Below are 12,676 nucleotides of genomic sequence, written 5' to 3' on the forward strand. Positions count from 1 at the left end.
AGATAAATGGGCCGGAACTATCGGGAACCTTTCATATTTAAAACCTATTTAGCTGAAAGCTTCTCCAATTTGCGCGCGTCATTTATGACCGGGATGCCTCCACAAATCTTTGACTATTGGTAGAATTCCAAACTTTTAAAATTTCCAGACCGTGGACGTTTTATTTTAAATTCCGGTCTTCTCAGGCGTAATTTTGGAGGATCAATCATTGATTATGGATGATTCAGTATTTTTCTTAATATTTAATCAGATTGACTATATCTGATCGAACCGGTTTTTATGTTTTAATTTCATTTTCGTGTTTCAAATCTTTAAATTGACAGCTTTATCGCTTTCATTTATTTCTGTTCCTTCATAAAATTCATTCATTTTTTTCATTTATTTCTCTCTTTCCAAAATTTTATTGCTTACTTATTCATGTTACAAGAACAGATTCTTTTAAAATTATATATTCGATACTGGTTATCTTATAAAATCAACGAAGCGAAACTGAACGTTTAAAAGGTGTTCTTTAATGTCGATATCAGTTGCATTAAAATCAGACACGACGGTTCGTCTTAAATCTTACACACACACAAAAAAAGTTAAAAATTTAAAACTCCGTTTCTATTTTATGATGAAAAATTAAATTTATTATTTCATTATAAACAAGAGAACAACTCAAAAATGAAAAAAAAGAAGTCATGTCTTACCTTAGATACAATCGTATTCCAGACATAACAATTAATGAAACAGGCTGACAGAAAACTCATTTAATCCATCCAGCAGTGTAATCCAGAAATAACCATCACAAAACTAACTATACAGTTCCGTCCCAAAATAAGTATCAATACAACCTCGCACCATGGTTATCGTTCGACAACAAATTTTACTCAAAAGTGAAGCAAAAACTTGATAATAATGGAACACTTTATCGGTAAATACCTTCATTTAGATCCTTCAACGCTATTCTAGTCGGCCTTTATGCCTTATGTGGGTTGCGACAAAAATAGTTCCAAAATCAGTTATAAGTTGAGAGTGTACAGGTGGTGAGATTTGTTCCGGATCAACTGATATGCTGCCTCGCGGGCTCCACGCAGCGATCATGGTTCTCCAAGGAAAGGTGTATTGAAAGTGCAGAAGATCTAGCCAATTATAGCATTTCGTCATGCGTTGGCAACAAAAATAGGCTGTTGCGATACTGTATAGTATTGATATCGATATTATATAGTTTATATAAACTCAATAGACTTTACAAAGTTTGTTATGGTGAAGTAAAATCTTCAGCCCAAGAAAAGAGAAACACACCAAAGTGAAACATAAAATTAGCAAAGCAACAAAATTAATGTTTGGCGTAGATTTAGACAAGATCTCTAAATCTTGACTAAATCTATGCCAAAAACATGATTTGTTGCTTTGCTGATAAACAATTGATAGTAGAGAATATTAACATCTGCGCCATGGTGCTATCTAGGCTAGTTGAGCCATTGCAACGAGCTAAAATTCAACACGTTTGTTCGAAGATTAAATTTTGATGTTAGAAACATCCAGTGCTGCGAAACCTCAGCGCTTTAAAAAAAAATTAGTATTATGAATTCTTCGCTTAATTCATCCGGAGTACTCGAAAGTATTTTAATTCTTTTTCAACTTCTTGATGTACTTCCGAAGTCTAATTTCTAAATTTTTGTGGCTAATTTGGCACCTCTTCGAGTAGTTCACCTGAGACAAGGCCCAATTATTGGCCCAGTTTGCCACCCACAGTAAACATTAGTGAACTAGGTTAGGTTAGGTTATTTAATTACGGCAAAGCCTCGAGGGCTATCTGCCTAAAGAGAGGGATGCCCTTCGTGGAGGACTTTCTAAGGGAAACTGGCTCGTATATACGTTACACGTGGGGGAAAACCACGAAAACACCTATGCAGCCAGCCCGTTCGCGGGATTCGAACCTCGAACCGAACTACCAGTGTTCAGCGACTTTACCGCTTGCCCGCTGGTGGGCCATTAGTGAACTAAATGAAAACTCATAATAAATGTTGCTTTAGTACATTGCTATAGTTCTTTGTTCATAAATGTTGCCAGCTAAGCAAGAAAACTGAGGCTTGTTGTTGTGCAATGAAATAAGTTGTTGTCACACAACAATCAGCTGACATAACATTTTCTTAGTACCAACCATTGCGAAATCAATGCTGTCTGTATGCCCTCGTTATCTTCCAATCTGAAGAGAAGAATGCGAATTTTGCTTGAATTTAGAAGGCAAATTAATTAAATAACATATGAACCGGAAGTAATCTATGTAAAGCGCAGTGCACCTGGTTGGACAGATTATATGAGGTTAATGGGGGTAGAAAATAGTTCATTGTATGCGGAATCAGATGTTCCTAGCAATCGAAAGTTGATTCATCTTGTCATGAAGTGTTATTTTGATTTTGCTAGCATTCAGTTTATGTTAAAAGGCTAATTTTGCTGCTCTTACATTTCTTACCATGGGAAAGCAAAAATAAGAAATTTACAAAAATCATTCGTTACAATTTCGAATATTTGTCTTCCGAATATCCAAAAATTGCCATTTAGATATTTGAAAGATTTGGCTTGTTTATTTGATTACGACAAAGCATTCGAGAGCTATCTGCCTACGAGGAGGGATGCCTTCGTGAAGGACTTTTAAGGGAAACTGGTTCGCATACACGTTACACATGAGGAAACCACGACAACGCCCATGCAGCCAGCCCGATCCGAACCTCGTAACGAGCTCCCAGTGTTCTGCGACTTTACCGCTCGGCAGCTCGTGGGCCAATATTTGAAAAAGGGTAGTTTGAAACTGCTTAGGGAGCATCTTGGAACCAGCGAGCACTGCGTTGACGATACCTGGTTGAAACGGTTATAAGCTATATACCTAGTATTCAAGAACGAGAAATAGAATTTCATAAGGTTTCTGTGCATAGTATGCATCATATGACGTAAAGTGAAAGCCTTTATGTTAATTCCGTCATTGCAAAGGATTAAGTATATGTACGTTATGCGCATACGAGTGCGTCTCCATTATGCATGTGTTCATATTCCATAGAACAATCGCGAAAAACACTGCGTAAGTTTCCGGTTTGGATTTCTAAAATCCGTTGTGCCAAGCGAAATAATTCGAAAATGTTCTAATTGCATGGGCGTTTTCCTGGTTTGCCCCATGTGTAACGTGTCTGCGAGCCAGTTTCAATTAGAACGTCCTCCACGAAGGCATCCATTTCCCTAGACAGATAACCCTAATGAGATTTGCCGTAATATCAATAAAAATCAAAGCACAAAGTTTCAGAGTTCTGCAACCAGAGTTTCAAAAAATAAAGTGCATTCAAATAATTGTACAAATGCATAAAAATTTTACTTTTAAGCATACTTAAAATGATACAAAAGAACTGAACATTTATTACAAACTGGAAAACATATATATTAATTCAGTGTACTGTAAAACAAATGCTGAATGCAAGTGTGTACAAGGCACAATTAAATATAAACAAACATACGCGGATAATAAAAACAAAGGTCTACACGAGTTAAGAGCAAAATTTTAACGTAGTATTTTAAAATATTTTGCATTTTCTTTTACATTATTGTTAAGTATTTGAATGCAGGAAACTGTAAAGAAATATAGTTTGCCATATCTGCATGTTCACCCCAAGACCTTCAAAACAAACTTGCATGTGCATTGAAGTTATATTTAATTTTTCAAGAAACAGGTTTTAAATTTTTAAACATCTCCTCTCCATAATTGAAGACTTCTGTTTGTGAAATCAGAAACACATTAATAGAGAATCTTAAAATACACATATGTAAAGATCGTGAATTATGAATAAAAGTAAAATGAGTTGTGTTTTTCCGAAATGGCAACATCAGAAGATGTTCTAAAGGTCCAATATAAAAATTTGTACTCGCTATTATTAATCTGGAGGAATCATGTTTGTGCTCTCAAAAGAGTAAATAAAATTTATAAGTATTATCAAAGATAGTTTTTATAAGATTCGAATTCTCACTTTATTGAAATAAAGTGCGGGAAGATCAGTAAGAATTTCATCTCAGTATGGAATTTTAGAAATACAATGGCAGATTGTGAATAATTACAAATGTAACCCAGTCCATTAATCCATACAAGGCCAGATGTGGTGGTCTCTTTATTATGGAGGCACCCAATAGGTGGGGCAATTTAAAAGTTGTTTAAATAAGGCTGAGCCAAATTTAGCAGAACTGTGAATTAAGTCAGTTTCTACACTTTCAGTGTCTTTTTGCCGAGTGGGACCAAAAGTAAACTTTCAGTTTTGTACACAGAAAAATCTGACTTCTTGACCGCTGGCTTTAATTGTAAAATTTGATAACTGTTTTCACTGTACTTGGTGTTTTACATTTACTAGCAGCTTCGCTGCCAGCCTTCGTCTGGCTTTTAAATGTACAGAAAAAATGGCTGAAGGGAACACCAAACGTTAAATTTAAAAACTGCGTAGAATTTTACTCTGCAGAAGAACTTCATAAAAAAAGTTATTACGTATAACAAAATTACAATGAAATAAGCAATATCCCTTAATACAAATATTAATTATCCTAATAAATAAATTAACCAACTTCCCTTTGCAAAATCTTAAGAAAAGGGTATAAAGGAGGTTAAGAACTTTGTTTCCTAAAAAAAATCACTCAAAATTTTTCAATATCTTAAAAACAGTGAAATGAGCAATAAATAACATTAAAAGAATACAAAAAACAAAAAATTCTGAAAAGCAAAATATAATTAATGATATTTTATCTTATATTTTCAAGAGAAAAAACATTACAATAAAATAAGCTATATCCCTTAATACAAATATTAATTATCCTAATAAAAAAATTTACCAACTTCCCGTTGAAGAAAAAAAGTCATGCAAAACTTTTCAATATTGTTACGAATTTGCTATTTAAAAAGCTAATGTTAGTTCAATTATAAATTAAATGGTTTTATTTCTCGCGCAGTGCAGCGCGTGACGAATATTAAAAGAAAGCTAAGCCGGAAAAATTAAAAATACAAGAGCGCGTGCGTTAAATAAATAAATATCTCTTTTTGATTTCGAGAAAGTACTGGAAAATTCTAGCGCGTGATTTTAAAATCTTATAAAAGGAGGAAAACATCTCAGTTCGTAGTAGTTGCTTGCTTAGTTTGTTGTTGTTTAGAAAACTGCTCTTGTTGATTGTAGCGAATTCGCGGATTAGCGTTCTTTAGCTGTTTTGAATTACGTTCTATTGGATATTTGAGAAGTTAAAAGATAACTACTGTGAGATATTGTAATACTGCATGATAATTTGAGAAAATTTAAGCATTTTTGTTGTGATAATAATAAATTTTTGTTCATTTTTCATCGGACTTGTGCATTCATTTCATAACGAGCCCGTACGCACGCAACAATTTTTGGTGTCAGAAGTGGGATTTGAATGCCAATAACAAGAGGGATGGAAGAACAATTGAGAAATAAAGTGAAAAATAAAGTGCATTCAAATAATTGTACAAATGCATAAAAAATTTACTTTTAAGCATACTTAAAATGATACAAAAGAACTGAACATTTATTACAAACTGGAAAACATATATATTAATTCAGTGTACTGTAAAACAAATGCTGAATGCAAGTGTGTACAAGGCACAATTAAATATAAACAAACATACGCGGATAATAAAAACAAAGGTCTACACGAGTTAAGAGCAAAATTTTAACGTAGTATTTTAAAATACTTTGCATTTTCTTTTACATTATTGTTAAGTATTTGAATGCAGGAAACTGTAAAGAAATATAGTTTGCCATATCTGCATGTTCACCCCAAGACCTTCAAAACAAACTTGCATGTGCATTGAAGTTATATTTAATTTTTCAAGAAACAGGTTTTAAATTTTTAAACATCTCCTCTCCATAATTGAAGACTTCTGTTTGTGAAATCAGAAACACATTAATAGAGAATCTTAAAATACACATATGTAAAGATCGTGAATTATGAATAAAAGTAAAATGAGTTGTGTTTTTCCGAAATGGCAACATCAGAAGATGTTCTAAAGGTCCAATATAAAAATTTGTACTCGCTATTATTAATCTGGAGGAATCATGTTTGTGCTCTCAAAAGAGTAAATAAAATTTATAAGTATTATCAAAGATAGTTTTTATAAGATTCGAATTCTCACTTTATTGAAATAAAGTGCGGGAAGATCAGTAAGAATTTCATCTCAGTATGGAATTTTAGAAATACAATGGCAGATTGTGAATAATTACAAATGTAACCCAGTCCATTAATCTATACAAGGCCAGATGTGGTGGTCTCTTTATTATGGAGGCACCCAATAGGTGGGGCAATTAGAAGTTGTTTAAATAAGGCTGAGCCAAATTTAGCAGAACTGTGAATTAAGTCAGTTTCTACACTTTCAGTGTCTTTTTGCCGAGTGGGACCAAAAGTAAACTTTCAGTTTTGTGCACAGAAAAATCTGACTTCTTGACCGCTGGCTTTAATTGTAAAATTTGATAACTGTTTTCACTGTACTTGGTGTTTTACATTTACTAGCAGCTTCGCTGCCAGCCTTCGTCTGGCTTTTAAATGTACAGAAAAAATGGCTGAAGGGAACACCAAACGTTAAATTTAAAAACTGCATAGAATTTTACTCTGCAGAAGAACTTCATAAGAAAAATTATTACGTATAACAAAATTACAATGAAATAAGCAATATCCCTTAATACAAATATTAATTATCCTAATAAATAAATTAACCAACTTCCCTTTGCAAAATCTTAAGAAAATGGTATAAAGGAGGTTAAGAACTTTGTTTCCTAAAAAAAATCACTCAAAATTTTTCAATATCTTAAAAACAGTGAAATGAGCAATAAATAACATTAAAAGAATACAAAAAACAAAAAATTCTGAAAAGCAAAATATAATTAATGATATTTTGTCTTATATTTTCAAGAGAAAAAACATTACAATAAAATAAGCTATATCCCTTAATACAAATATTAATTATCCTAATAAAAAAATTTACCAACTTCCCGTTGAAGAAAAAAAGTCATGCAAAACTTTTCAATATTGTTACGAATTTGCTATTTAAAAAGCTAATGTTAGTTCAATTATAAATTAAATGGTTTTATTTCTCGCGCAGTGCAGCGCGTGACGAATATTAAAAGAAAGCTAAGCCGGAAAAATTAAAAATACAAGAGCGCGTGCGTTAAATAAATAAATATCTCTTTTTGATTTCGAGAAAGTACTGGAAAATTCTAGCGCGTGATTTTAAAATCTTATAAAAGGAGGAAAACATCTCAGTTCGTAGTAGTTGCTTGCTTAGTTTGTTGTTGTTTAGAAAACTGCTCTTGTTGATTGTAGCGAATTCGCGGATTAGCGTTCTTTAGCTGTTTTGAATTACGTTCTATTGGATATTTGAGTAGTTAAAAGATAACTACTGTGAGATATTGTAATACTGCATGATAATTTGAGAAAATTTAAGCATTTTTGTTGTGATAATAATAAATTTTTGTTCATTTTTCATCGGACTTGTGCATTCATTTCATAACGAGCCCGTACGCACGCAACAATTTTTGGTGTCAGAAGTGGGATTTGAATGCCAATAACAAGAGGGATGGAAGAACAATTGAGACAGCTCATTACTGATTTTGCTGCTTTCCAAGAAAAGATGGAAGCTGGCCAAACATCTTTTAAAGAAGAAATGAAATTGGGCCAGGAATCCCTCAAAGGAGAAATGAAATTGGGCCAGGAATCCGTTAAGGAAGAGATGAAATCTCTTAAAAATGAGATGAAAGCAGGTCAGGACGAAATGAAAAGAGAAATTACCTGCGTAATAGAAAATAAATTTGAGGCTATGGAAGGCAGAATAGACGCGGTTGAAACTAAAGTTGGACATATAGAAGAGAGAGTTTCTGCCGTCGAACAACAAATTGATGATAGGGTTTCTGCTGCCGTCGCCAAAGAAGTTGACAGCCTAAAGAAGTGCATAGCGACGGTAGGAAACAATTCTGAAGGTTTCAAATTTTTATCGATGCCTGCTCGTTCCGTTCTGAAACTATCTACATATGATGGGAAGACCTCCTGGCAGGTGTATAGGACACAATTTTCTATCGTTGCGGATGCGAATGGGTGGGATTCCCAAGCTAAGGCCTGTCATCTCGCCGCTTCTCTGAGAGCAGACGCAGCGGATATCCTGCAGACGCTTCCCCGAAAATCAAAGGCTAGATTTCGAAGCTCTATCCGGCGCTTTGGAGCTGCGCTTCGGCGAGAAATGTTTAAAAGACTACAGCAGGCTCCAATTAAAATCTCGTCAACAGAAGCTCACCGAAACGCTTCAAGAGCTCGCCACGGATGTTGAAAGGCTGTCACATCACGCCTTTTCAGAGTGCCCGACAGAAACAAGGGAAATCCTGTCCCTGCAATATTTCATCGATGGCATCCGGGACCCTGAAATACAGAAAGCACTGCGAATGGCGGATGTTAAAGATCTGAAAAGCGCTTTAGTGTATGCCATGAAATTTGAGGCAGCCCAGCAAGCCACCCGTCGAGACCGCCATCCAGTCAGAGCTGCTCAAGTCCAGGAGCCAGGGGATCAAGTCACTGCTCGTCTAGACGATTTAACTAGACAACTGAACGCCTTGAGTCAGAATATTGGTGACAAGAAACCGACCGTAAAGTGCTGGAACTGCGGTGCTGAAGGACACATCCGACGAAACTGCAGAACACCCCAGGGCACGGATGCTAAGACCGCTCCTAACAAACAGCAGGGAAGCTAATTAGTGGCCATCTCGCGGGGCGGAGGTTGCCAGATCATGAAAAGCCCCAGTTTAAAGCGCTTCAGATTTCTGCAGTGAGAGCCGGCAGTAATGGACTTTTCATAATAGGACATATTAATGGAGTTCCCTGCAATATGACGATAGATACAGGAGCCAACGTTACCATCATCCGAAAAGATTTGGCTCAACAACTGGGAAGCAAACTTATCTGGACGCCGCCCTGCGTTACCCTACAGACTGTGTCCGGTGAGAAGATCAACATCGATGGAAAAGTAAATGCTAACATCACGTTTGGAAGTGCCGCTTACCATCACATGGCATATGTAGCAGAGATCACTGATTCTTGCATACTCGGATTGGACTTTCTAAGGAAATACAATTTTTCCTTGGACTTTAAAAATAACGAATTGCATTCTACATCTGAGGACATAGCGTTATTTGGAGTCAATGATGAAGTTAAATCTGTCCATAAAATCATAGCACAAGACAATATCACAATACCGGCAAGAACAGAAATTTTACTTCCTGGATCCATAGCCGAAAACAGAAATTTCCGCTACGGCGTCATAGAATATCCCAATAACTGTAATAGCCCAAAAGGAGTACTAGTAGCCTCAACACTCGTCGACCTATCCAGAACGGTTATCCCGGTGAGAGTCGCCAATGTAACTGAGAAGGGGAGAATTATTAAGAAAGGTGAAGTGGTTGCAGCATGTACTCCAGTAACCACCGTTGAAAGAAAGAGTAACATCCAAGAATCCGTGTCCTCAGAGAGAATTACATCGGAGTTATTGCAGAATGCGCAATTAAACGATGAAGAGAAGAATGCTGCCGATCGCGTTATTAAAGATCTTCAAGTTGTTTTTTCCCGCTCGTCTTCTGACGTGGGTCGAACTAGTTTGACACAACATAGAATAGATACCGGCGATCATCGCCCGATCAAGCAACATCCAAGGCGTCTGCCGTTTGCTAAACAGGAAGAGGTGCGAACACTGTTAAAAGATATGGAAGAAGGCGATGTCATCGAGCCTTCAACAAGTCCATGGGCATCTCCCATCGTTCTCGTCAGAAAGAAAGACGGCTCAACAAGATTTTGCGTTGACTATCGCCGGTTGAATGAGGTTACGAAGAAAGACAGTTACCCTCTTCCTAGAATTGACGACATTCTAGACACTCTTTCTGGAAGCAAGTGGTTCTCAACGCTTGATTTAAAGAGTGGGTATTGGCAGGTAGAAATACACCTTCATGACCGAGAAAAGACGGCATTTACTACGGGACAAGGGCTTTGGCAATTCAAGGTGATGCCGTTTGGACTGTGTAATGCGCCGGTAACATTCGAACGCCTCATGGAGACTGTTTTGAAAGGACTTTCCTATGAAGCCTGTCTGATATACCTGGACGATATCATCATCGTCGGAAAGAGTTTTGAAGAGCATCTAGAAAATCTTAGAAAGGTGCTTCAGAAACTGATGAAAGAAGCCAATCTAAAGCTGAGTCCCGCTAAATGCAAATTGTTCCGAAAGGAAGTGACTTACCTGGGACATGTCATCTCTGCAGAAGGTGTGCGCACGATCCTGAAAAGGTATCAGCGGTTAAATCCTGGAAACGTCCCGAAAATGTCCATCAGCTGAGAAGCTTTCTAGGGCTTTGCACCTACTATAGGAGATTCGTGAAGGACTTTTCTTCCATCGCAAGACCCCTTCACAAGCTGACAGAGAGCAACCAAAAGTTCTTGTGGACAAAAGAATGCGACGATGCATTTAACAACTTAAAGGAGGCTTTAACATCTGCTCCAATCCTGACGTATCCTCAGCACGACCGACCATTTATTCTCGACACCGACGCGAGCAATGAAAGTGTCGGTGCTGTTTTGTCCCAAGAAACAGACGGCCAAGAACGTGTAGTGGCGTACTGGAGCAAGTGCCTGTCTAAACCGGAGAGGAATTATTATTGTGTCACCAGGAAAGAGTTGCTCGCCATAGTCAAAGCTGTAGAACAGTTCCATCACTATCTATACGGCAGAAAATTTCTGCTCCGCACCGATCATGCATCATTGACCTGGCTTTTAAATTTCAAGAATCCTGAGGGTCAAATAGCCAGGTGGATACAGAGACTCCAAGAATATGACATCACTATCCGTCATCGTAAGGGATCATCACACGGAAACGCCGACGCCCTGTCTAGAAGACCTTGCCAAGAAAACTGTCGATATTGTTCCAGGGTGGAAGCGAAATACGAGCTGCTGACTCCGGTCGCAAGACAAATTACAACATCAACATCGGCTGATCGAGAACCGTGGAGTGATGATGAAGTCAGGAAAGACCAGCTGGAAGACCGCGACATTAAACCCATAATTGATCTAATGGAGTCGTCAAACAGAAAACCTACCTGGCAGGACATTTCTATCTGTAGTCCTACAACCAAACAATATTGGGCACTCTGGGATTCACTTCACATTCGAAACGGCGTCTTATACCGGAAATTCGAATCGGATGATGGGAAGACGTTCCGATGGCAGCTGATACTTCCAAGATCCCGCAATCCTGATGTCCTTAAAGAACTACATAACAGCCCTACGGGAGGTCACTTTGGAATAATGAAGACCTTACAGAGAGTTCGTGAGCGCTTTTACTGGAATAATGCAAAGGATGACGTGCAAAAGTGGTGCCGATCTTGCGATGCCTGTGCAGGTCGGAAAGGACCTAAGAGACGCAGCCGAGGCAAGCTGCAACGTTACAACGTAGGGGCGCCTTTTGAACGAATCGCGTTTGACATCCTGGGACCTCTGCCACGAACTGCTGATGGCAACAAATACATACTCGTTGTCGTTGATTACTTCACCAAGTGGCCTGAAGCTTATCCTATTCCTGATCAATTTAAGTTCGTAAAATAGTTAAGTGCCTACATTTCATGACGATGTGAAAATGGAGTGTGCAGAGTAAAATCTCGTTTCCTATAGGCCATTATGTCTCAAAATGACGCGATTTCGTCACAAAACATAAAATAAAAAAATTTTTAATTCGAATTTCGAAAAAAATCGCTTCGAGGTGCACTGGCTCTTGTCTAAATGCACCTATCTACCAAATTTCGTAGCCGTGAGTCTATTAGCTTACGTGCAGCGCGAACGAAAGACACGCACACACAGACAGACTCTTTCTTTTATTATACTATGTAGAGACTATATTTTTCAATTTTAATAAAGTTATTTTGATGTTTTATGTATTTTTGCCTTGCCACGAAGTGTGAACTGAATTAACTGAATGAGAAATATATATCTAATGAAATTCGAGGAAATAAGTTTAAATTAAATGCAGCAAAAACAAATCGTACAAGGAAGTCATGTGGTAATAATACACATTCGATTTTTTTATAAAGCAATGGAAATATCAATGCAATGACATTAAAAATTTAATATGTTTTTAAATTAGTAATGGAATTATATTCATTTATGTACTCTTAATTGCATTTATTTTTATACTAAAAATTAGAATTTTAATCGCACTATTTGAGAAAAAAGTAACAAAAAGTGGTAGTTTGCATACTACATCATTACCAAATAAAATATTTATAAATACTTTCGGATTGTTTTCCCTTCCATAATACAAATTCTTTAGTTAAATCCTTAAATCAAATTTCAGGTATAGTAAGCATTAATTACATTAATCTACATTCCATTACCAGCAATATTCTTATATTTTAAGAAGGATATGTTTCTGAGACATGTTACTGTATTTTGAACAAGCGATGAACTAAAGTTCAAAAGCTTGACAGGTCTAGATGATATGAAAATTTCTTTAATAATATCCCAATTTATTGAACGATGATCGCTAAGCAAATCTTCGACTTGATCGACACTCAGTTATTTAAAGTAAATGATCTAACAAAGCGAGTTTCGTCTTCGATGTATTCTATCCCTTCAT

The 12,676-nt window shown here is 36.7% G+C and overlaps 1 protein-coding gene and 1 long non-coding RNA gene across 8 annotated transcripts in view; one reads left to right on the forward strand and one right to left on the reverse strand.

The window, feature by feature from the left end:
• Nucleotides 1-12,676, reverse strand: part of LOC118179762 (transcription factor unc-3-like) — a 69,683-nt gene that overhangs the window by 53,017 nt on the left and 3,990 nt on the right. Inside the window, exon 1 of one of the 7 annotated variants that reach the window (XR_015043346.1) lies at nt 4,850-5,137. The exons of 2 other annotated variants lie outside the window; for them this stretch is intronic. Coding sequence is in view for 1 of the 5 variants with exons in the window: in XM_085824766.1 (XP_085680892.1) it covers nt 693-718 (26 nt within the window). In the remaining 4 variants the exon portion in view is untranslated. Of the gene's footprint in view, nt 1-692; nt 1,238-4,845; nt 5,138-12,676 lie in introns of those variants that run through there. 4 more of the 7 variants (XR_015043345.1, XR_015043344.1, XR_015043343.1 and 1 more) reach the window with 4 other exon arrangements.
• The window catches only part of LOC118203200 (uncharacterized), a 74,771-nt gene that overhangs the window by 27,305 nt on the left and 34,790 nt on the right, over nt 1-12,676 (forward strand). The gene's annotated exons all lie outside the window — the stretch shown is intronic.

The sequence above is a fragment of the Stegodyphus dumicola genome, chromosome 10 (assembly GCF_044657685.1).
Source record: "Stegodyphus dumicola isolate Sdum_Otavi_A_Nest chromosome 10, ASM4465768v1".
NCBI lineage: Eukaryota > Metazoa > Arthropoda > Arachnida > Araneae > Eresidae > Stegodyphus > Stegodyphus dumicola.